This window comes from Oratosquilla oratoria, chromosome 34 (assembly GCF_046742065.1).
Source record: "Oratosquilla oratoria isolate Oo_2021 chromosome 34, ASM4674206v1, whole genome shotgun sequence".
Lineage (NCBI taxonomy): Eukaryota > Metazoa > Arthropoda > Malacostraca > Stomatopoda > Squillidae > Oratosquilla > Oratosquilla oratoria.
In genome coordinates this window covers 19,133,729-19,156,841 of record NC_134810.1, presented here as the reverse complement: position 1 = coordinate 19,156,841, position 23,113 = coordinate 19,133,729, and the positions used below count along the sequence as shown (strand labels likewise).

The 23,113-nt window shown below is 39.3% G+C and overlaps 2 protein-coding genes across 9 annotated transcripts in view; one reads left to right on the top strand and one right to left on the bottom strand.

Annotated features, from left to right (window-relative positions):
- The window catches only part of LOC143018099 (protein sickie-like), a 390,287-nt gene extending 383,562 nt beyond the window's left edge, over positions 1–6,725 (top strand). For 7 of the 8 annotated variants that reach the window (XM_076173216.1, XM_076173215.1, XM_076173218.1 and 4 more), the window contains one exon: positions 3,599–6,725. In XM_076173216.1, coding sequence (XP_076029331.1) covers positions 3,599–4,627 — 1,029 coding nt within the window. In that variant the 3' untranslated portion in view covers positions 4,628–6,725. The remainder of the gene's footprint in view (positions 1–3,598) is intronic. The other variant, XR_012965729.1, reaches the window with a different exon arrangement.
- Positions 6,726–17,896: 11,171 nt separating this feature from the next.
- LOC143018416 (uncharacterized) overlaps positions 17,897–23,113 on the bottom strand; it is a 42,329-nt gene continuing 37,112 nt past the window's right edge. Inside the window, exons 5-6 of the mRNA XM_076173773.1 lie at positions 22,025–22,180; positions 17,897–18,534 (exon numbers count right to left, since the gene is read on the bottom strand). Of these exons, the coding sequence (XP_076029888.1) occupies positions 18,407–18,534; positions 22,025–22,180 (284 nt within the window). The 3' untranslated portion in view covers positions 17,897–18,406. The remainder of the gene's footprint in view (positions 18,535–22,024; positions 22,181–23,113) is intronic.

Below are 23,113 nucleotides of genomic sequence, written 5' to 3'. Positions count from 1 at the left end.
AGGGTCTTGATTGAGAGGATTAGGAGAGAAACAGAGGAGTAATTGGTGAGAAACAGTGTGGGTTTAGGAGAGGTAGGGGTTGCATGGATCAGATTTTTGTGATAAGACAGATATGTGAGAAAGCTTTAGGAAAAGGTAAGGATATTTTTTTGGGCCTTTATGAATTTGGAAAAGGATTAGGACAGGGTAGACAGGAAGGCACTGTGGGAGGTATTGCAGCTATACCAGGATATGGGATAGGAGGAAACCTTTTAAGAACAGTCAAGAGTTTTTACAAAAGTAGTTGAGCTTATGTTAGAATCAGAAATGGAGAGAGTGAGTGGTTTGAGGTAAAGGTGGGACTTCACCAGGGATGTGTTATGTCATCTTGGTTGTTCAATTTATACATGGATGGGGTGGTGCAAGAGGTGAGTGCAAGGGTAATGGGTCAGGGATTGGAGATGGTTAAAGAAAGTGGAGAAAAGCGGGAGATAAGCCAGTTGTTGTTTGCTGACAACACTGCACTTGTAGCTGGATCAGAGGAGGAATTGAGGTTGTTAGTGTCAGAGTTTGGGAAGGTGTGCAAAAGAAGGAAGTTGAAGATAAATATGATAAAAGTAAGTTTATGAGGTGTACAATGGGAGAAAGTGGCAGCAGACTGGAAGTAAATATTAAGGGAGAGAGACTGAAGGAAGTAGATAGCTTTAGGTACTTGGATACAAATGTGATGGGAAAGTGAGGAGTGGAGGTGAAGGTAGAATGTAGATTGAGAAAAGCAAGTAAAGGCCTTGGAGGATTAGAAAGTGTAATGAGAAATAGATATTTGGTAATGAATGTTAAGAAGAGGTTATATGAAGGAGTGATTGTGCCGACAGCACTGTATGGGTCAGAAACATAGAACATAAGAGAGGAAGAGAGGAGGAGTTTGAATGTGTTTGAGATGAGGTGCCTGAAAAGTATGATAGGGGTTACTAGGCTGGATAGAGTGAGAAATGAGGAGGTGAGGAGGAGAACAGGGGTGGAAAGGGAGTTGGGAGATAGGGTTGATGGAAGAGTATTGGGATGGTTTGGACACATGGAAAAAATGAGTGAAGAAAGATTAGTGAAAGAGGTATGGAAGGCAGAGGTGGAAGGAGTGAATATGAGGGGGCAACCTAGGATGAGATGGATGGATGGGGTAAAAAGGGCATTGGGAAAAAAGGGAATGTTTATTGAGGAAGGACGGAAGAGGACAGAAGATAGGGGTTAATGGAGAATGGTTGTAAATGGATGATGCTGTGATGCATGAGGGGGAGTGGGTAGGGGATGGGGAGTGAAGGAGTATATGTGAAAAATAAATTGGCACAGCCTGAAGGGATTTCTCCCCATCTTCTCCATTTCTACATGAGGGGATGGAGAGGGGGGTTGCCAATTTAATAAAGAGGCCTTGCTGTGGATGGGCTGTATCTTGGGACCCTGCTTCTGACCCAGAGCAGTGGGCAAGATGCAGGGATGACCCATCATCCAGGAGGAGCCAAGATAAGAGGGAGGGAGGAGGGTGGATGGGAATGAAGTATGTGGGGATGGAATGGGTGGGAGTGGATTTTATGCCATTGTTTTTTGGCTACCTCCCTTGTAAGGGGGAAAAAGACTTTGGTATATGTATGTATGTGAACGGTATGAGAAGGTTGTATTTTGGAAAAGTTTATTTCTTTAAGGAAAGTGGAGAGTGATCAATCACTCAATCCACTACCCCAAGTCTTTCTTGTAGGAAATCCACAGCAATAATCACCAGGTGGGCCCATAAATCACTGAAGGAAGAATATTGCTCTTGTCTAGTGATTGTTAGTGTGGGACATTGTAAGATGTGGTGTCCAGTGTCTTCTGTGGTGGTTGCATCAAGGGGAGTTTGGTTCTGTGGCTGGGCTTATTCTGTGATGATATTGCTATAATACTGGATGGTGTCTTGTATGTAAAATGTGCATATTTGGTATATGTCTCTTGAGGTGGATTTTTCTGTGGGGCTGATGCATGGTGAAGTATTGAGTTTGATGGTCTGTCTTGAAGAACTTATTTTGTCATCGTAGTGTGAATGTGTTTTTATGTGGATATATGGTGTGGTGTGGATAACAGGTTGTATATGCTTAAGTAGTAAGCTTCAGTGGGTTTTTTTTTTTTGTTCAGCTGGTGATGCCTGTGTTATATAATGAGATGAGCAAGTGGTGGTAAGAGGTATTGGTACTGGTTCTTTTAGATTGTGAGTAAAAGCTCTGACAGATATATTCAACCATTCCTGTTTGCACAGTGGCATCTAAACAATGTGGAAAAGAGTATACATTATCCCCATTCTAAAACTAAAGAAACCACCAGTGAACACAGCATCCTACAAACCCATCTCTCCTCTTACTATATCCAAACTGGATAAGGAAAAAAAGATAGAAATTAATTTTAGATTGTTTACATAAGAAATTGGCTATTTTTTATGGTACAAATAATTTTATTTTATTTTCAAAAGTATAGGTGAGTAATTTTATCAGAAAAATTTATTAGGGTGATGCTGAGGCCAAGTAGAATAAAGATATAGCTTTCAAGTTCACAACAGCTTTACACTTGATGTAAGTCAATATGCAATTGAGTTGAAATGATTGAGAAAATTACTTTCTTCCCAAAAGTCAAAATTTCATGACTCAGAGTAAAACCATGAACAAAAAAAGCCACAAATGTCCCTATTTCTTGTATAGTGGAGTTGTTTATGTACTCCAACCTGTTAATACACCTCCTTCATCTTGGACACACATTAAACAATCTTTCCAGCCATTCTACTATAACTACTCCAACTCTTGTCAGACATTTCACATAAAAGTAATGAAAATAATTATAAGAGTTCTTTATGCATATGCTGGCAGTTAGATTTGCAACAAATCATATTCATACAGCCAACCATTGACTATCATACATTCAAAAGATTTAACTAGGAGATACAGACTACCCCACTGGTCTGCATATTTAGAGATGATCCTTGTATTTCTGAAACATGCATCTAAATCATGACTCTGTATACACATATGAAAGTAATATCATTATCCTATATTCACAAACAAACTTGGCTCTTTAGACTGTAAAATAGATTGGGGATTACCATTACAATACATAGTATTTACACAGCTTTAGGATTTTCCCGTGAATTTTGTCCCCAGATCCAAAGAAAAAAAATATTGGTTCAGAGTGCTGGTTTGAAGGAAATGATGAATCACTCATCAAGTCACATTTTTTTTTTTTTTTTATTAATTGGTGATGGTTACAATGGTATGCTAGCCCAAAAAGTAGTTGAGAGTAGAATTTCATAGTCTGAATGACTATTCAAACAAATGCTCACTCATATTCATTAAACATTTTTTTTATACTATGTACTTTCATTATATGTAGACATGGAGTAAATTTCCTGTGCAATAAAAGAGGAAATAATGTCACATCCTGTAACTCTTCTTTCTTCTTTAATTTGGCAATTGAGAAGATACTATGTTCCATTTTTGCTACTACAAATGATTATCTTTGCTTTCCTTCTCAAGTTTTCACATACAACTCTTTCTGTCCATATGTTTAAGTCCATATATATATATATATATATTTTTTTTTTCAGACTGTTGGTAGTAACATCAATAACCATAACAATATCAACAATAACTGCAGCAACGATTACAATCAGAATCCCAAGAAAAGTGAAGATGTGATTTATGCCATTCCTCATGCTCTTCCCACATATCAGAAGAACAACTCCAAGGAAAACAACAGTGGTGGTGGAGATGATGAGGATGGTGATGCAGTGATGCTTTCAACCCACCCAAAACCACCAGCAACAGCTACACCTAGGAACAACTGTATATATAACTACAGCAGCTACAAACCTTCAAACACAACAAATGTATTACCACCTACTGTAATCCCCTCAGCTCCCTCCTCCTCAAACAGCTCATCTTCTTGCTCATCTTCATCATCATCCTCTTCCTCTGGTATCAGTACATTCATTCCCCCACCACCAGCAAATACACACCATATCTCTAAATCATCTCACATTCCTACAATCAATGCCAACTCTCACATTTCTAGTATCTCAACAATTGCCAATGGCTGCCATATAATCACAAATAATAATACAAAACCAACTGGGGGACTCAGTAAAGTCCCAGTTCGTGTATCTGTGACCCCCAGAGATGAAGATATAAAAATAGATGAAAATTGTGAGATTCAGATGAAGAACCAAAAGAACTGCCAGAGAAATTTGGAGAAGAGCAATAGAACCAAATCAGGGCACAACTGTGAAGTTCTTGTACCAGGAAATGAGAAAAGCATGCTGAATGGTAAAAGACGGGACAGTGACAGCAGCAGTAGTACCAGTAGCAGCAGTAGCAGCAGCAGCAGTAGTAGCAGTAGTGGCAGTAGTAGTGACAGAACAAGCTGTAGTTCAACATATAGTTCCAGTAGCAAAATGGATACTGAAGACTTAAAGACACCACTGATGGAAACTAAATTTACCAAGGATGGTGAAAAATATACATATCCACAAGAATATGTCAAGATCATTATTGATAGGGACTCAAGGAAGACAGAAATAAAGGAAATTGCACAGGAGCTAACAACAACATTTAAACCTGTAGAATCTCAAATGTAAATGAAATGGCAAGAGGCTGCAAACAAAAGCCAAAGGATTGCCAACATATATTAAGTGATGTAGTGTATGGTCAGGTATTACTTTTAAGACTGTGTGCAGGAAAAATTCATCATAGATAATAGAATTACAATAGGTCCAGTGACAGGTACCCACAAAGAGTGGTCCTGAGAGATGGACATCAGAGAGAATTGGTTCCCTGCCACCTCTCTTCAGAATCCATCAATACCCACACCTCCATGTGGAGGTGCAGCTCCAGTGAGTTGACACTGGGTTTCTGGACCAGGCCCAAGATCTCTCAACTTTAAATGTATTTCCTCCACCTTTCACCTGAGGAGAGCTACCATCCAGTGATTGCTCCCCTTCCCCCATAACTGAAAGCTGATGACATACAAACAGTCCCATACTAATACAACAGATGTCTAATAATTTCTTCCCAGATATATTTGTGGGAAACCAAGGACTGTTGCTAGCCACTGTGGAGTTCTAGGTTTCCAGTTAGTGAAACTTGAAACAACAATAATTGTTATTAGAATTACTGTATAGTACTGTACTAGAATAGTAATAAGATAATGAACTTCAATGATTCTATGAAAAAATTGGGGACATAGTAATTATTAGTGGTACAAATGACATAGCAGATGTATATACTCATATATGTTCTTATATTTTGAAGTTATGCTCCATTTGCTTCTTCAAGCAAATGTTGTAAGAAAGCAACAATTTCAACCATTTTTTTTGTGTTTCAATATCTTTTGGAACAATTTCTCTCCAGTCATAAATTTTAGTGATTAATTGAGTTGAAATTCGTTCCTCTTATATTGTATATATGATTTACTTTTACTACTAAAGTACTATTTTATTCCTTATGGTTTTTAAAGCCTGTAATGCATGCATGTATGTGTTTATGTATATATATGTGTGTGTATAGTGTTTATATGTATGTATGTATCTGTGTGTGTTTGTGTGCATATGTCAGTATATGTATATATACATAGATATACAAACATACATGCCTTTACTAATGCATGTATATATACATCAGCATTATTGTTGATTGAATAGAATATTAAATTAAATTCATGCCAGGTATTATCAAATAACATAAAATATATTTGAGCTGCCATCAGTCTGCCATTTTAGTCATTGCATATCATAGAAGTGTAGGATAATTCATTTATGAAAACTTAGTGCATTCTCATCTGCAGTTGTACACATTCTATTTGGTATTTGTGTATGGAGGTGCTACAAGTGTTTCTGCATATGGAGATGGGTTGTGCACATTATTATAAATCTAATGAAGTATATGCCAAGTCCAATTGATTTTTTTTTTGTGGTTTAGTCATTAATCACCTGATTATAGAAATGTATAAAGTGTAATTAATTGTAGATATGTTTTGTAGCCAAGAGTCCAATTCTTAATAGATAAGATAGTGACTTATATTTAATGTTATCCCAAATAAATTTTGTTATTTTATATGTTTTTTAGGGAATTCAATCGCAGTAGTGTGATAAAAAAAGATGATAATTTCAAGTCTTATCATCTGTGTATGATGTGGTTTTGAAGAAACAGATTGTTTTAATATTTACTTCTCTGTTTTACATATCTTTGTATGCCTGACACCCACTCCTCAACACCTTTCCTCTGTCCTGCCACATACTCATTCCCCATACCTGTTAATGGTTTTGATATCCTCAACTCATTTCTCCAAATATACTTAACCCCCATATGTGATGACATATTTTTTAGATATTGATTGTACCAGACAATTTTACTCTGACTAGAGTGCACTTAAGCCAAAAGTGGTTCCTGATGAGTCACAGCACCATTTTGACTTAAAGACACTCCTTAGATTAGTAAAGTTCTGTTATCAACTGGAACAAAAATAGCATCATCACAGGGAAGGGGTTAACCAAAGCTGTCCCATACTTGTTAATCCTAGAATCCATTATTGAGCTCTGCTCCCAAATGCTGTATGCAGTACAGAAGACAGCTGCAGCACTTGAGAGGTACTAGCAGTAGTTATGACATAAGGGTAGACAACATGTAAATAAAAAGAACCCTAGTGTCAGTATCCCAAAGATCCAATAATAATTCGATGAGGAAGAATGAGTTTTATTTTTCTTGCCTTTTCTATTTTTCGTCTACTTTTAACACTTCCTGTATCAGGTGTCGCTTTTGATTCTATCCTAGCTACTACCAGATTGTTTTATTCTTCTCTCTGTTACCCACATGATAGCAGAGTGACCATCTATCTCAATTTGAACTACTTCTATATCAAGTGGCTTACATAGTATTTTTACTCTGTATATTGTCAAGCTGTGGTACTCATCTCTGTAACACACCATCAATTCCAATGGGGTTGATCTCACTTATGGATACTACTGATTTCTCATAGGATAATTTTATGGAGAACTGAATGCCTAGGGTGATGGATGGGAATGGAATAGGTGGGGATGTGGGGGTGTGCTTTGACTGTCTATCTCCCTTAGAAGGGGAAGAAGCCCTCAGTATATACAGTAGACAGATAGATAGATGGACACTTCTATATTTGTACCGATACTTAACTATATTGAAAATACCATAACCATATTTCTCTTCCAATTTTTTGGGTCAAGGAAATCTTACATACTGTATATATACCAAGGGCTTTTTTCCCCTTACAAGGGATGTAGCCAAAGTCAAAATTCCAATATTTGGAGAGAGTCTGGAAGGAAAAATAGTGGTCTTCACCTCCAAAGTTGATAATGAATGGAAACAAAAGATCAAAATTAATCCTAGTTTGTTTACATCAGTGTTGACTTTTTGTTGTATTTACACTAATAATGGCAAATTTTGAAGATTTCACACCCAAAAAGGTGAAAAGTCCACTGGAAAACTTGATGAACGTATTGCAGGGAATGAATTAAAGAAAAAGGATAAATTACAAGTTGGATACTCTACCACAGAGGTAAGTGAAATTCTAACAGAGTTGAAAATAGTGGTTTCTATGCCTTTGTTTTTGGCTACCTCCTATGTAATGGGGAAAAGCCTTTGGTGTATGTATGTATGTGTGTTATTTCCTCATATGAAGTTAGATTACATGATCTGGAGCAAAAATTTGAAGAAGAAAAGGGAACAAACCTGGCTCTTAAAGCATATATACATACATGCACCAAAGGCTTTTCCCCCCTTACAAGGGAGGTAGCCAAAAAGAAAAAGGTATAAAAACCATTCCCACCCATTCCATCCCTAAATACACTCCACTCCCCTCCACCATCTACCCTCTCTCTTATCTTGGCACCTCCTGGATGATGAGTCATCCTTGCATCTTGTCCACTGCCCTGGGTCAGAGGCAGTGTTGCAAGACACAGCACATCCACAGCAAGGCCGCTTCATTAAATCAGCGAACACCCCCCCTCTCCGTCCCCTCATGCAGAAAAGGAGAAGATGGGGAGATATCCCTTCAGGCTGCGTCAAAATTTTCCCACACATACTACCTCATCCCCCATCCCCCCACCCATTCCACCTCATGTATCACAGCATCATCCATATACAACCATTCTCCATTCACCCCTGTCTTCTGTCCTCTCCCTTCCTTCCTCAACAAACATTCCCCTCTTCCCCAAAGCCCCTTTCACCCCATCCATCCATCTCATCCTAGGTTGCCTCCTCATGTTCACTCCCTCCACACCTGTCTTCCATACCTCTTTTATAAGTTGAATAGCCAGGGCAACATAACACATCCCTGACGAAGTCCCACATTTACCTCGAACCACTCACTCTCTCCATTTCTAATCCTGACACATGCTCTACTACTCTTGTAAAAACACTTGACACCTCATAGAAGGTCTCCTCCTATCCCATATATCTGCAAAACCTCCCACAGTGCCTTCCTGTCTACCCTGTCATAAGCCTTTTCCAGATCCATAAAAGCCCAAAAAACATGTTTACCTTTTCCTATAGCTTTCTTACATATCTGTCTTATCACAAAAATCTGATCTACGCAGCCTCTACCTGTCCTAAACCCACACTGTTCCTTGCCAATTACTCCCTCTGTTCCTCTCCTAATCCTCTCAGTCAAGATCCTCCCATAAGCCTTTCCAACTACACTTAACAAGCTAATCCCTCTGAAACTACTACACTCACACTTGTCCCCTTTTCCCCTGTAAAATGGAACTATACCCTCTCTCCAGCACACATTAAATAACCTCACCAGCCAGTCCATCATCACTGTACCTACTTTTTTTTAGACATTCTGCATGGCATCCATCCAGACCAGGTGCCTTACCTGCTCTCATCATTGTAACAACTGCCTTCACTTCATCCTTCCTTATTTCTAAAGCAGATATTGATAAATTGAAAAGGGAAAATTAAATTTGACAAATTAGAGAAAAAAATCTTCTCAACACCATGGAGGAAAAAGAGGATATGCCAACAATAAATGAGGATAGGAGAGATAGAGTAACCTTTAAAGAGATCATGGAGCAACAGGGAAGAGATAGCCTAGAAGAAGGGAGAGTCAAGGTTATAAGAAGAGAATCTCTTATAAGAGATGTAGTTGATAAATCTAGATGTGTCTTACTCTTTGGTTGTCATGAACAACACATCATCTTATGGATGTTATACCACGAACAAGAAATGCAAATGATTAGGGAAATTATCTCAATAACTCTAGGGAAGAACTTGGATGTAACAGATCAAGTTGATAGTATGTATAGGTTAGATCAGTATAAGAGAAATGGTACATGCCCAGTGAAAATAATGTTCAAGTTGCAAACCATGGTATTAGGCTGGTTGAGACAAACTTATGGAGAGAGATTTGTTTTCATTTAACAATGAATGTTGGACACCAGTTTTATGATAGGACTCGCGTTAAGAGCGAGAAAAGGGGGAGGTGACGATTGTGTTTCAAGTCATGTCCTAATTTGGTCTGTTTGTGGGGGAGGGGGGAAGAAGTAAGAAAGCAAGGAGCAGCGAGCCAGGGTCACGTATAATGCTTCGAGGTGAGTCGATCTGGCAGCCGAGCGGCGGCAAATACCTGTGGTAGGCGAGAGTGTAGGCAGTCGAACTGGCAATCGGGAGACCTGGCAGGCAGCGACGGCAGGCGAGCTGGCAGAACCTGGTAGGCGAACTGGTAGTCGTACTGGCAGGCTATCTGGCAGACAAATGGCGGCAATTGATCTGGCAGACACGTGGCGGCAGTCAATCTGGCTGTCGGGTGGCGGCAGATACCTGTGGTAGGCGAGAGTGTAAGAAGTCGAACTGGCAGCCGGTAGGTCTAGAAGCAGCGACGGCAGTCGATCTGGCGGGCATACGAGCTGGCAGACGGCAGACCTGGTACCTGATAGGCGAACTGGTAGTCGTGCTGGCAGGCAGCGGCGGCAGGCGATCTGGTATTCCAATGTCGGCAGTCGATCTGGCAGACACGTAGCGGTAGTCCATCTGGCAGACACGTGGCGGTAGTCCATCTGGCAGACACGTGGCGGCAGTCGATCTGGCAGCCGAGCGGCGGCAGATACCTGTGCAAGGCGAGAGTGTAGGAAGTCAAATTAGCAGTCGGCAGACCTGGCAGGTAGCAACGGCAATTAAGCTGGTGGACAGGCGAGCTGGCAGTCGTGCTGGCAAGCGATCTGGCAGACAAATGGCGGCAGTGGATTTGGCAGACACGTGGCGGCAGTCGATCTGGTAATCGAGCGGCGGCAGATGATCTGGCAGATCAAATGGCGGCTGGCAGCAGTCGAGCGGCGGCTGTCGATCTGGTGGCAGTCGAGCGGCAGAGCTGGGGATCGGGGGCCCCAAACGTTGGGCTGCCAATTTTAGGCTGAAAGTTTTGCCCCACGTTGGGCGCTAATATTAGTCTGTTTGAGCCAAACTCTGATGGAGAGTTGGTTTTATTTAGCAGTGAATGTTGGGCGCCATTGTTATGATAGTACTCGCGTTAAGGGCGAGAAAAGGGGGGGAGGGGACGAGACGGCAAGGGAGGTGACGATTGTGTTTCAAGTCGTGTCCTAACTTGATCTGCTTGCGGGGGAAGGGGGAGGAAGTGAGAAAGCAAGGAGCAGTGAGCCAGGGTCACGTATGATGCTCCGAGGTGGTCTGAATCTTCGGCGTTCGTCCAGCCTTTATATATACGGCAGGTCATGACCCGTGCTCCTAATTGGCGTGAGGTCAAGTGTGATACGTGGGAAGTCAGAGGCAAAACGTTCTGACGCTAGTGACTCACGAAGACAGAGGGTATGCATCCCTCAATGAATCCAGTGTTCATCATCAAGTGGCTGGCCGAGATGTAGGTTAGTCATCGCTGGCCGATGCTGGTACTGCATGTGTTTCCTCAAAGAGGCTCTGTTCCACCCGTAGGTCTCAAGAAAACTTTGGGTCGTGTCGCAGTTGGTTGGGGTGAGTGTGTCCCATAGCATTTGCGGCTCAGTAAAGTCGTAGGATGGCCAGAGAAGAAGTGAGGATCCAGAAGCGAGGACTACTAAAGCATGCCAAACAAGAAAATTGGCAAATCTTGGAAGTTAGCATGAGAAGAAAAACTAAAAAATATTTGAATTATGAAAGATGCTAACAAAGAGGAAGCCAAAGCCAAAAATTATTAGGGGACGGAAAAGAATATATATATACATATATATATATATATATATATATATATATACATATATATATATATATATATATATATATATATATATATATACTTTTTTTTTGGGGGGGGAGGTGAGTTGTCAGTCAGGCGAGGAAATGGTTTAAAAAAAAACACATAAAAGACAGGAAGGCAGTATTACAAAGGAAACACCACAAAGAAACTTAGAGTAGCATATGCTAATGTTGATGTTTTACTATTGGCTAGGTTGGAGATAAATGTTTACTTAAGGATAAAAGAGCCTGATATTTTGTGTCTAGTGGAAACAAAACTAAACAAAATACAGTTGGGGAACAATGAATACATCTGAAGAAGAGACAGAGAAGATAAATTGGGTGGAGTGTGTTTATGGTGAGAAATGACATCTAGGTGGAAGAAATGAATCTGAGTGTAGCCAAGACTGAATCAATTCACATGAAAAAATAGTACTAAAGGGCAGAATAAGAGAGACTTTATGGTGGCATATGTATCCCCCAAGACAAGAGCTTGGAATGAAGCTGAATATCACAAGATCTTTTTGGGTGTAGCTCTTTCCTAAAAAAAATATTGAACAAAGTAGCAATATAGTCCTTTTTGGATATTTCATTTGCAGTGATGTCAACTGGGAGGAATGGGAAGCAAGCAGCAAAAAAGATTCCTGGGGAAATACCGTGTTAAGTATAGCAATGTAGAATACAATGACCCAGTGGGTAAAGGAAGTGACCCCGGTAAGAGGATATGAGGATGTGAAGAAATTCCGTTTTCCAAATAGATGCAAAAATACCTGGAATAACTTGGGAAGTGATACAGCCAAAGGCTCAAACTTTACACGAATTCAAATTTTACGAGGCTGTTTTTGGAGGCACATAATTTATCACAAACTTTCTGCTCTTCTTATCTCTGTCTTCCACTTCGATCATAATCATCTCTACTGTATTCTTTCCATATGTGACACACCTCACGTTTATATCCTTCTTAGTCAGGAACATAACTCCACCCCCTTGTTTTGTCTCTCTGTTTCTAATCCAATAATTATATGCATCATGTCCTACACTGTTGGGTGGTAGTGGACCTTTTAATTTCGTTTCTACAATTCCCATTATGTCTGGTTCTTTTTCCTTCAGATAATCATTCAGCTCATTCAATCCTGTTATTAATCCATCTATATTTGTGTAAGACACTCTTAGTTTTCTGCCACTTCCATTGTATTCTCTGTTTCCCTTTTGTTTTTCTCTGGTATGTCGTATTTCCTTACTTTCATATTCACTACTCTCCAATAGAATTTATCTTTTTCTTATTCTGTTCTGTTCTCATTTTTTCCCTTAGCTTCATGTCTTTCTTTTTTTTTCCTCCTCTCTTTCCTCTCTATTCATTTATCTTTTTATCCATACCTTTTTATATTGTTCACTGTTTGCTAGTTTCCCTGTTTTTGCTAAGATATTCTCTGCCGTCGTTTGTGACCTGAATTTAATCTTAATTGGTCTGGTCTTATCTGTACTATACTTTCCGAGTCTATACATCTCTTCAATTTGTTTCATGATTTCAGGTTCATCTTCTTGAACTAATTCTAGTAAACTGCTTACTTTTTATTTTTCCTCATTGATTCTTGTAGTTCTATTTAGGTTATATTTCTCCTCCATTCCTAATATAATTATACATTTCTTTTTATCTGCTAAGTCTCTTACTATATTCTCCTTCTGTCTCATCACTTTAATAACTGAGTCTTCAGTTTGTTCTTTCATTTGCTGTTTAATTATGTCAGTAAATGCAACTCTACTGTTTTCTTGGATTTTTTTTCCAACCCTATGCTTCTTTTGCTATGGGCTCTTTATTGTCTTTATTATTCCTCTTTAGTTCCTCATTCTCCTCTTTTACTTCTTTTAACTGTCTTTTTAAATCTTTTATTTCTTTAGTTAAGTTTTTGTTCACCTTCTCTAGCTCTTCCAATTTTTCAACTCTGCGCAATCTTTGCTACGTTACCGAACCTCTTCTCCCAATGGTCTTTCATTTTTTTCAAGTTTTTCCTCTAGTCTTGCTAATCGGGGGAGGTTGGTATCCCCCCCCTCATTAAATCCCTGGAAATTATTATCTTCACCTTCCATTGTGCTAGTCTTATCTATATTTCTAACCTTAATGCTTTTACTGATATTTTCGATGTCCCCAGTGTCGTCAGCTGACCTTTTGTTTACATTTTTCTGCTGTCAGGGGGAGCCCGTTCGTCTCCCTCCTCATTTTCTTCCATTTCCCTCAGTAATCCCTCCCCTTCTCCCCTTTCATTACCTTTTTACTACACCACGAGTTTTCCCCTTCCCTACAAATACAATAAGGTACTTCCTCGTAGTTGAGATTCACGAAAAATGCGTTTTTTTCCGGAGTTCCAATCCACGCCGTGAATCCGACGAAAGTGTGTGTGTGGTATACTGTATATATGTATATATATATATATGTATATATATATAATATATATATATATATATATATATATATATATATATATATGTATATATATAATATATATATACATATATATATACATACATATATGAATACATATGTATATATATATGTATATATATGTATATATATACATATATACATATATATATATACATATATATATATATACATATATAAATATATATATATATATATGTATATATATATGTATATATATATATATATATATACATGTATATATATATACACATTAAATGTGTCTATAGACCATGTAACCCACTTGAAGAAAAAAACGAAATTCATCTATCATTTATTTCTCGTATGATTAAATTAAATAATCTTCACTTTCATTATACAGTAATAACTCAGCTGATTATTACTTGTTCGCGGGCGTACAGGTGAGACATCTTGCGGAGACTTTATGTATTATATTATCGCTTTAACCAATAATCTAATTGTTTTGAATCCCGTGACCGGTTTCAGCCAACACTTTGTAACGATGGCGAAATAGGGCGGTGCCAACTTTGTTTTAAATTTGTTCGTGTTGAGTGTGACTGTCTCGTCCAAAGAGTTGTGATTTTTTCTGTTATTTTTCGAAAACCAGAGCTACGATTGCTTTTCAAAAGACAACGGTGCCCCTTCCAAGTATTATATTGTGCTAATCTTGTGATCAATTCGTGATGTGTGATGTATCAATGTGTTTTGTCCAGCCAGTGCTTGGGGCATGGGAGATTGTAGGAAAAGGTATGGAATCCGATCCGCTTCTTATTTTCTTTTTCTCAATTTCTGCACAAATGGAGACATAATTAATTATGTACTTTTGAGCACATATCGTGGGTGCTGCCTTCAGGCATATAGCACCCGGTTCCCAAAACCCATTTCTCCCATCACTGGTTTTATAAATGAACCCCCGAAGAACAATATTTACTAGCACTCACGCTACTGCTGGACAAGACCCTTCACATTGTGCCTGAGGTAAGTTCTACAGTGATTTCCAGGTTATTTACTGCGGAGTAGCTAGGTACCCTACCATGAAGTTAGGTTAATTTAGGACTAGAATCCAACAGATGGGCAATTTATGTGATCTTACGGATTGGGCCCGGCAGATAGTATAGAAAATGGGGCCAGTTGAGAAGTTAGGCTATGTCCCGAATCCCAGTCAACTGCGTAATCGGCCACCCAAAAACCCCTAGTCCTTAACCTTACCCACCTATTTCCTTTATAGATACATACATACATATATGCGTGTGTGATTCACCATGGTCTTGGAACACGTGTTGGACTTGTGATCGACAGCTATTCCCCTCCCGGAAGAGAGCTCAGAGCCCCTGTATGACCGATCTATGGGTAATGCTGTGACCTTACACGCGCACACACACCCAACTCCCCGCCCACCAGAGTTGGAGTAACGACCCGCAGCGCACCCGGACCGTCGTAGTGGCGGCCGCGAACGCTACCACTGTGTCATCGTGTCGTCTGTGTGTGTGTTTGTGTGTACATGCATTCTAATAGGCCTCTTCGCTCAATGTAGCTCCTATCGCCCGCCCACTGCCAGGGTCAGAAGCAATGCAGCAAGGCACAGCACATCCACAGCAGGTCCGGCAGCTTCGTCAACAGAACGACTCTCTTTCCTCGTTCCCTCATGCAAAAATAGAGAAGACGAGTAACACAAGACTTCTTGTGGGCGGCGGTCAAGGTAAACAATGGCGTGAACCCCAACGCTAGTTTCGTGTGTTATCCTCGGACTTCTCAGTAAAACTAGAAGCCAAAAGACCCAAATTTTGAAAGATCGAAGAGAAAGAAGTGATAAGATTATAGTATTCAGGTCACTAGAATGGATAGATTGCATTGACAGAAGAGATCTCTTGATCACGGATGGAAGGGCTTTAAAAGGCCATAGTAAAAGATTAAAGAAGAGCTGTCTAATGGATGTGAAGAAATAGTTTCCCATATAGATGCATAGATACCTGGAATTGCTAAGGTGATATAGCTCAAGCTACTTGAATTCAAGTGTAAATATGATAATTGGAAGTAAGGATATGTATTAAGTTGGAACTGTACATGAATTTAGACTATGTATGATATATTGGAGAATGGGGGACGGAGCACAACGAGCGTTGCTCCTTTCCTGTATACTATGATTAGGTAAATGCATGCACCAAATGTAGCGGACAATTAAACTTCATCTTGCTGTACTATTTATTTCTGTCGGTTGATTGGTACAATTCATAATAACGACTGGCCTGCTTGAAGGTTGGAGGTCTCATTGGCGGCTTTTCACCTCTTTCTACCAGTATTCCTTCAACTACCGACATCACAAGTAGGTATGCTAGTTGGTTAAGCCACACGTGCACACACACACACGCACGCACACACACACACACACACACACACACACGCGCGCGCGCGCGCCTTGGTGGTACTATATATGAGAAAAACATACACCAACTCGAATAAAGACCGTGTGTGTATGAATAACTATTCATACACACACAAACACACATTGGTAATTTTATAAGTAACATAGAATAATTAAATGACATTACACCCCACCCTGACCGGCAAGATCATAACCAGATCAAACCGGTGGGTGTTGTGTCCGCGTGCCTTTGGTACTGTAGTTGCTGAACTGGGCTTCACTGACACAACTTGCCGATGCACCCACGAATGTTGAGCTTGCGCATCGATGTGCAGTGAGGGATCATCATCGGGTTCATGCACATCTACCTGGCTGCCTTCATCCGAAAGCCCATAACCAAATCAAAGCGGTGGATATAATATGCATGCATTTCGTCGAAGTGCCGCTTCTGGTGCCGCAGTTACTGAGTTAGTCTCAGCTGACACCTCTTCCGCGGATGTTGAGCTGGTACATCAATGGACAGTGGGGAATCATCATCGGATTCACCACACACATCTGGATGGCATGTCTCGCATCCTTTACATGCCATGGGATGCCATCAACACCCACTACTTACTGAGAGTTGACCCCAGTGATGATACCGGACTGTGAAAACTGAAATGCAGCGGTCACCAATATTCCTAGTCCAAACAATGTCATCTATCACATTAGTTCTCAAAGTGGGCACTGGGTATTACCGCCCTGTGGGGAGGAGGTGGAAAGATCTGAGGGGGTGAGGCAAAAGGAGACGGTAGAGGGCGACAGGATGGCATTAGGAGCAGTTGATAAAAAACACTGCTTCTGACCCAGGGCGGTGGGCGGGGTGCAGGGATGACCCGTCATCCAGGAGGTGCTCAGATGAGAGGAAGGGTGGGAGGGGTGTGGAGTGTATTTGGGGATGAAATGGGTGGGAGTGTTTTTATGCCTTTCCCTTTTTGGCTACCTCCCTTGGAAGGGGGAAAAAGCCTTGGTATATGTATGTACCATATCTTAATGACAAAATATAACTTTGTCATAAACATTAGGGTAAAAGAACGCGTATGCAATTTACAGAGGATAAAACTGACAAGAATTATAAATGAATGCATAGCTTTGTTACATAGTCCTAAGTGGGAGTAAAGAAAAAAAAGTGTTCACATGTGTGAATGATTGGTGGGGGGGGCGCTAGAAATCTATCTGGAAACCAATGAAATAGCAGCCTGGAAAAGTTTGGGGCCCTCTGCCCTATCGCATTCTGCTCACTTCTGTCGGGTAAAAACTATACTGTGAACTTGTACGACATGCATGGAAACATTGGCGGAATTCTTCTACCTCCCGCCACAAGGAGTGCTGCACGCTCTGTGAAAAAAGAAAAAAATGTTGGTTGGCCATCAATGTCAGTAGGTTTGCGACATCAGAGTTACAAAGGAAATAAATTATTACCCTCTCAGGGTTTGCCAAAGAGCCTTCAATTTGTCCGGTTGCAATCTGTCTTGTGTGAGATTTAATCTAAAGTTACCACCAAGAACGAGAACACATTTCATGCGCAGTTACACATATGCGCATATAATGATGTGAATATATCTAGAGCTAGTTACACATCCTTGTATGGAACGCTGTAGCAGCACGTCAACAAAGCCATGGTACAAACGCTCATGACCGTCAAGCCACCCCTCTCGTAGTATTATTATAGGTTAGTGAAAATGAGATTACGTTTCACCAGGTCTCATCCATAAATGATAATGCATTACCATATATATAGAACAAAAACTTGCTTCAATTATGATCACCGGCCTCACTCTCCTTCGTAGTTATCGGTTATATCAACGTAACTGACGTCTAATATTTGTATTCTGGTATAACCTAGTGTTACAGAAAGCCTTAGATTATTTTGATACCTTCAACATCCTATTGCTATAGATTAGTCATTTCTAAGAAGAAGAAATTGCACCCATCTTTTTTCAACCAAAAGTATTTCCCTTCTATTCTTTTTGAGGCTTTCCGGAAGCTGTTGATGTGCGCCTCCTTCATGGGGGACACTGTTGACCATAGGATTGATTCTGGTGTGCAATGTTTTTCGTGAGACAGAAACTCCCCGGTAGTCCTTCTGCTAATCCAAAACTTTTCTTTCCAGTAGTTCTCCAACCTTCTTTTCCTCTTTATTTTTTCTTCCGTTTCTTTTTCTTACCTCGTTTCATCTTGTGCCTTTTTCTTTTCTAATCGTAAACTTTCCATTCTTCTTTCATTCCATGGTTCCCCTTCCTTTGAAATTTCTATTACTGTTGTCTTGATCGTTTATTTCCGCCACTGCTGGTCGTGCTGCATGTGATTCTGTGAGGCAGGTTAAGTGCGACAGCAAATCATCACAAATTCGTTGGCGCAGGAGAAGTCTGAAGCTGAGGTCTCCTGTTGGAGTTTCATGCCACACGGGAGGTGCTCGTCTGGACAACTTTGCCACGTCGTCCACAAATCTGTATAAACAGAAAAAAAATTCTGTTTCAACAGGGTTACTAATCAAGTGAAGTGCTAATCATATTCAGTGATGTTAATGGGATTGGAAACTGGGTACAATGGTAACGCTACAAAAACTCACGAGTCAAAAGCCGAACCTACAATTTGGTCACGTATCATACCGAGCTCCTCAAACATGCATAGGCTCAAGGAATAATTACTATCCATAATGCTGATCAGGACCAGAATTACGAATCAGGAACGGCTTTGAGTCTGCTACTCCGGTGGTTATCCACTCATTATGGATGGTTAGCTTTGGGATTGGGAAAATTGTAAGTTCATTGGGTAGACGTGTACGGCACAGACACAAACTTCCTTATTTCTTTCGGGGGAGAGATAATTATAGTCCCTGCGCCTCTTGCATGAATATATACATGCATGCCCTTGGCTTAAGACCTTGCCGCACAGAATAGACAGACCACCCGGTGCTACTTTGGTATGCGATCTACATACAAGAGTCAAATTCTACTTTGGTATGCGATCTACATGTTTCATTCATCTATTATGGCTCAAACAAATTATTATTATTATTATTATTATTATTATTATCATTATTATTATTATTATTATTATTATTATTGTTATCATTATTATTATTATTATTATTATTATTATTATTATTATTTATGTATATATATATATATTACACATATATATATACATATATATATATATATATATATATATATATATATATACATATGTTTATTTAAGAAAATAATTACCACTTATATATGTATTTATTTAAAAAAAAAACTATACAGTTAATATTAAAAAACGAAACAAGCTTTTTACTAGTTTTATCGGTAAATTGAACGAACATCAGCTAAGCAGTTAAAACCACGGGAGCACAGGTCGACTATATATATATATATATATATATATATATATATATATATATATATATATATATATATACTGTTTATACACACACACACACACACACACACACACACACACACACACACACATATATATATATATATATATATATATATATATATATATATATATATATATAATGATGAAGAATGAGCTGTGGGCAGTTGTACATAAGGGAGACCTCACAACCTTTCCGCGTTGCCAATGTTGGAGACATGTGTGGATACCACAAGGAAATGCATAAGAAAAAAAATTGAGAATAAAGACAAAAACTATATAATACAAATATGATATATTTTAGTATGCAATGTACATAGCCAACACGATCTACGTATCATTTTTCTTGTTGCATATTACAACATAAAGTGTAGATCGCATACCAAAGCAGCTTCATGACACGTAGATCGCATACATGACTAGGTCGTGAGGCGAGACAAGTCGTTGAGACGACTGGGGCAAATGGGACGATTTTTTTAAGCGCCCCTTAAAAAAGAGATGACATGGATTTGGGCAGGAAAGTTAATACGAAAGAATGATGGGCAATGGGGCAAGTGTGATACTGAGTGGACTTCGCGAACTGGGAAGCATGGAAGAGACCAGGCAGATGGTTAGACAATTATAAACTAGGTCGGATGCGAAAAAATTATAATAATGATAAATAAATAAATGAATATGATAATATAAATAATAATAAATCAAATAAATGCATAGGTATAGTTAAATGATAAACAAACAGGTAAATAGTAAATAAGAATAAATTGACAAATAATAATAAATGAAAATCAAACAATAATAAACTAACAAATAATAACAAACAAATAAACAAATAATATGAAATAAATGTCAGTCATTACAGTATCTTGCTTAGGTGTTTATCTAAGCGAATTTTAAAGCTTCGAACTGAACTACATTGCACTGCCTCTGCAGGAAGTTTATTCTCTTCATTGGCTACACGGTTGTCGAAGTTGTTTCTATCCACTTCCAAATCAAATTTATTTCCTGATAGATTCAGTCCATTATTTCTTGTCGGATTCTCATTCAGTGTGAAAATGTTGTCAGTTTTAATGTTGTCAATGCTCTTTAGAATCTTAAAGACCTGTATCAAGTCACTTCTGAGTCTACGTTTTTTTAAGGAAAACAGATTCATATGTTTTAGTCGATTTTCGTATGATCTATTTTTGATATCTGGAATCAGTTTAGTGGCTCGCCGTTGTACTTTTTCCAATCTGTCGGTGACCATACGGAAACGGCATATTCCAAATGTGGACGAACTAACGATTTATATAGCTTGTTAATGAGATGGATTTAAGTCAAAAGATCGCGCAATCAGTCTTATAATCTTATTTGCTTTCTCAGAGGTTGAAATACACTGCTTAAATGATTTGAGATCGTTACTAATAATTACCCCGAGATCCTTTCCACTATCCTCTTTTATTAACGAATTTCCGAATAACTTGTAATCGTACTTACTGTTATTTTTACCTATGTGTATAACCTTGCATTTACTTGTGTTAAATTTCATTAGCCACTTTTCAGACCATTGCAGGAATAACGTGGCAGAAATTGGTGCAGTCGTGCGAGTCATGAAATGGTAAAAGAGAGAACTTTGTTCAGAAGTGGACTCCGAATACCAGATTGATCGATTGGTTGCATAATATATGACATAGTGGATTACCTTAAATTTGTCCACAACAAGCGCAGGAGGTCGAAAGTTAGTGACGTCTCCTGTACAACATATACTCTTTTATTTTCAATTGTTTGTGCATGAGGTCCTAGCCTCACCCAAATAAGATCCGTTGGCATTAGATAGAACAAAGTTCCTAAAATGAGTTGCTCCAGTAAGGAGTTGCTTGAGATAACATAAAACACTTTAGTTCGAGGTACTGTTCCGGGATTAATGAAATTGTCTGACGCCAGCTAGAATATATCAACGTACCAAAGGAATCAAATATTTGCATAGTGATGATAAATCCTTTCCTCGTGAACTGCCCACTAGAGTTCATTTCAGGTGAAAACTAGGGACCCGGCGACAGAGACGCAGTAATCAATATTATTCTATTCGTTGGTTAGCGAGTCGTGAATAAGCAAGCAATGTCTTGTTTACTAGTTACCAAGACTACCAATGACAGACGCTTTTTGAATTATACATTCAATTCAGTGTTGATATATGTCGTTAAAGCATACAAGTACTCGTCCTCTCAACTGTACCTGTATATAAACAAGACACAAGTTTGCGGAACCTTCTGCATTCCACCTAGGCAATGAACATGGCAGGAGGGAGGACTGGGGACCGGAATATGATTACGAGACGATGTTTGTTGACCCTTTATGATGCATTGTGGTAATGGTCTGTTGCGCACGTCATATAACTTACATTGTAGCATCAGGTGAATGAACGTAACTTTTGACTTACATTTGATACTCTCACAGGATGATGCTCCTTTTGAGAGTATATTATGTGATTTACAACCCTTTTGATACCAACGCACCACGTGAGCAAGAAATTTGTTTAGCCAAATATACAATGTGCACAGAACAGCGAAGTTTTCCAACTATATCTAAGTGTACCTTCTCTTCCTATGTATCCGCCACCATCGAGAACCTTCCCCTTGTCGCACTTGAGCTCCAAGTTGCCCAAGGCGATGTCGTCAGTGTCACTCCATTCGGGCAGGAACTTGGATCTGAAGGCGACCACCATATCTCCCGGGTCACATGTAACTAGTTCTATAAAAGGTGAAAAACTGGATGAATATATATATATATATATATATATATATATATATATATATATGTATATATATACATATATATTTATATATATACATATATGTATATATATATGTGTGGTGTGTGTGTGTGTGTGTGTGTGTGTGTGTGTGTGTGTGTGTGTGTGTGTGTGTGTGTGTGTGTGTGTGTGTGTGTGTGTGTGTGTGTGTGTGTGTGTGTGTTTGTGTATGTATATGTACATACACACACACACACACACACACACACACACCTATATATATATATTATATATATATATGTATATACACACACACATACACACACACACACATACACACACACACACACACACACACACACATATATATATATATTATATATATATATATACATGTGTGTGTGTGTGTGTGTGTGTGTGTGTGTGTGTGTGTGTGTGTGTGTGTGTGTGTGTGTGTGTGTGTGTGTATTTCACCATGGTCTTGGATCACGTGTTAGACAGTTATTAACCTCCCAGATGAGAGCTCAGAGCTCGTATGACCGATCTATGGGTAACACTGTGACCTTACACACACACACACACACACACACACACACACACACACACACACACACACACACACACACACACACACACACACACACACACACTTCAACGAATGGACGGCTTAGAAGACGTTCTGAAGAAAAGTGAAGTCTGTGGATCCCAACGCAAAGAGAAAGTGCCTAGTGTTTTTGCAGGGTGGGGGGGAAATTGCTCGTGGAGTAGTGGGAACGTAGGGAAAGAGGAAAAGGGGAGGGATTACTGAGGGAAATGGAAGGAAATGAGGAGGGAGTAGACTTTGACCAGCCAGACAAGCGGAAGGTAAACAAACGACTGAGTGAGGATCAAATGTCTAATAAAAATGTAAAGATTAGAAGTATAGAGAGGAG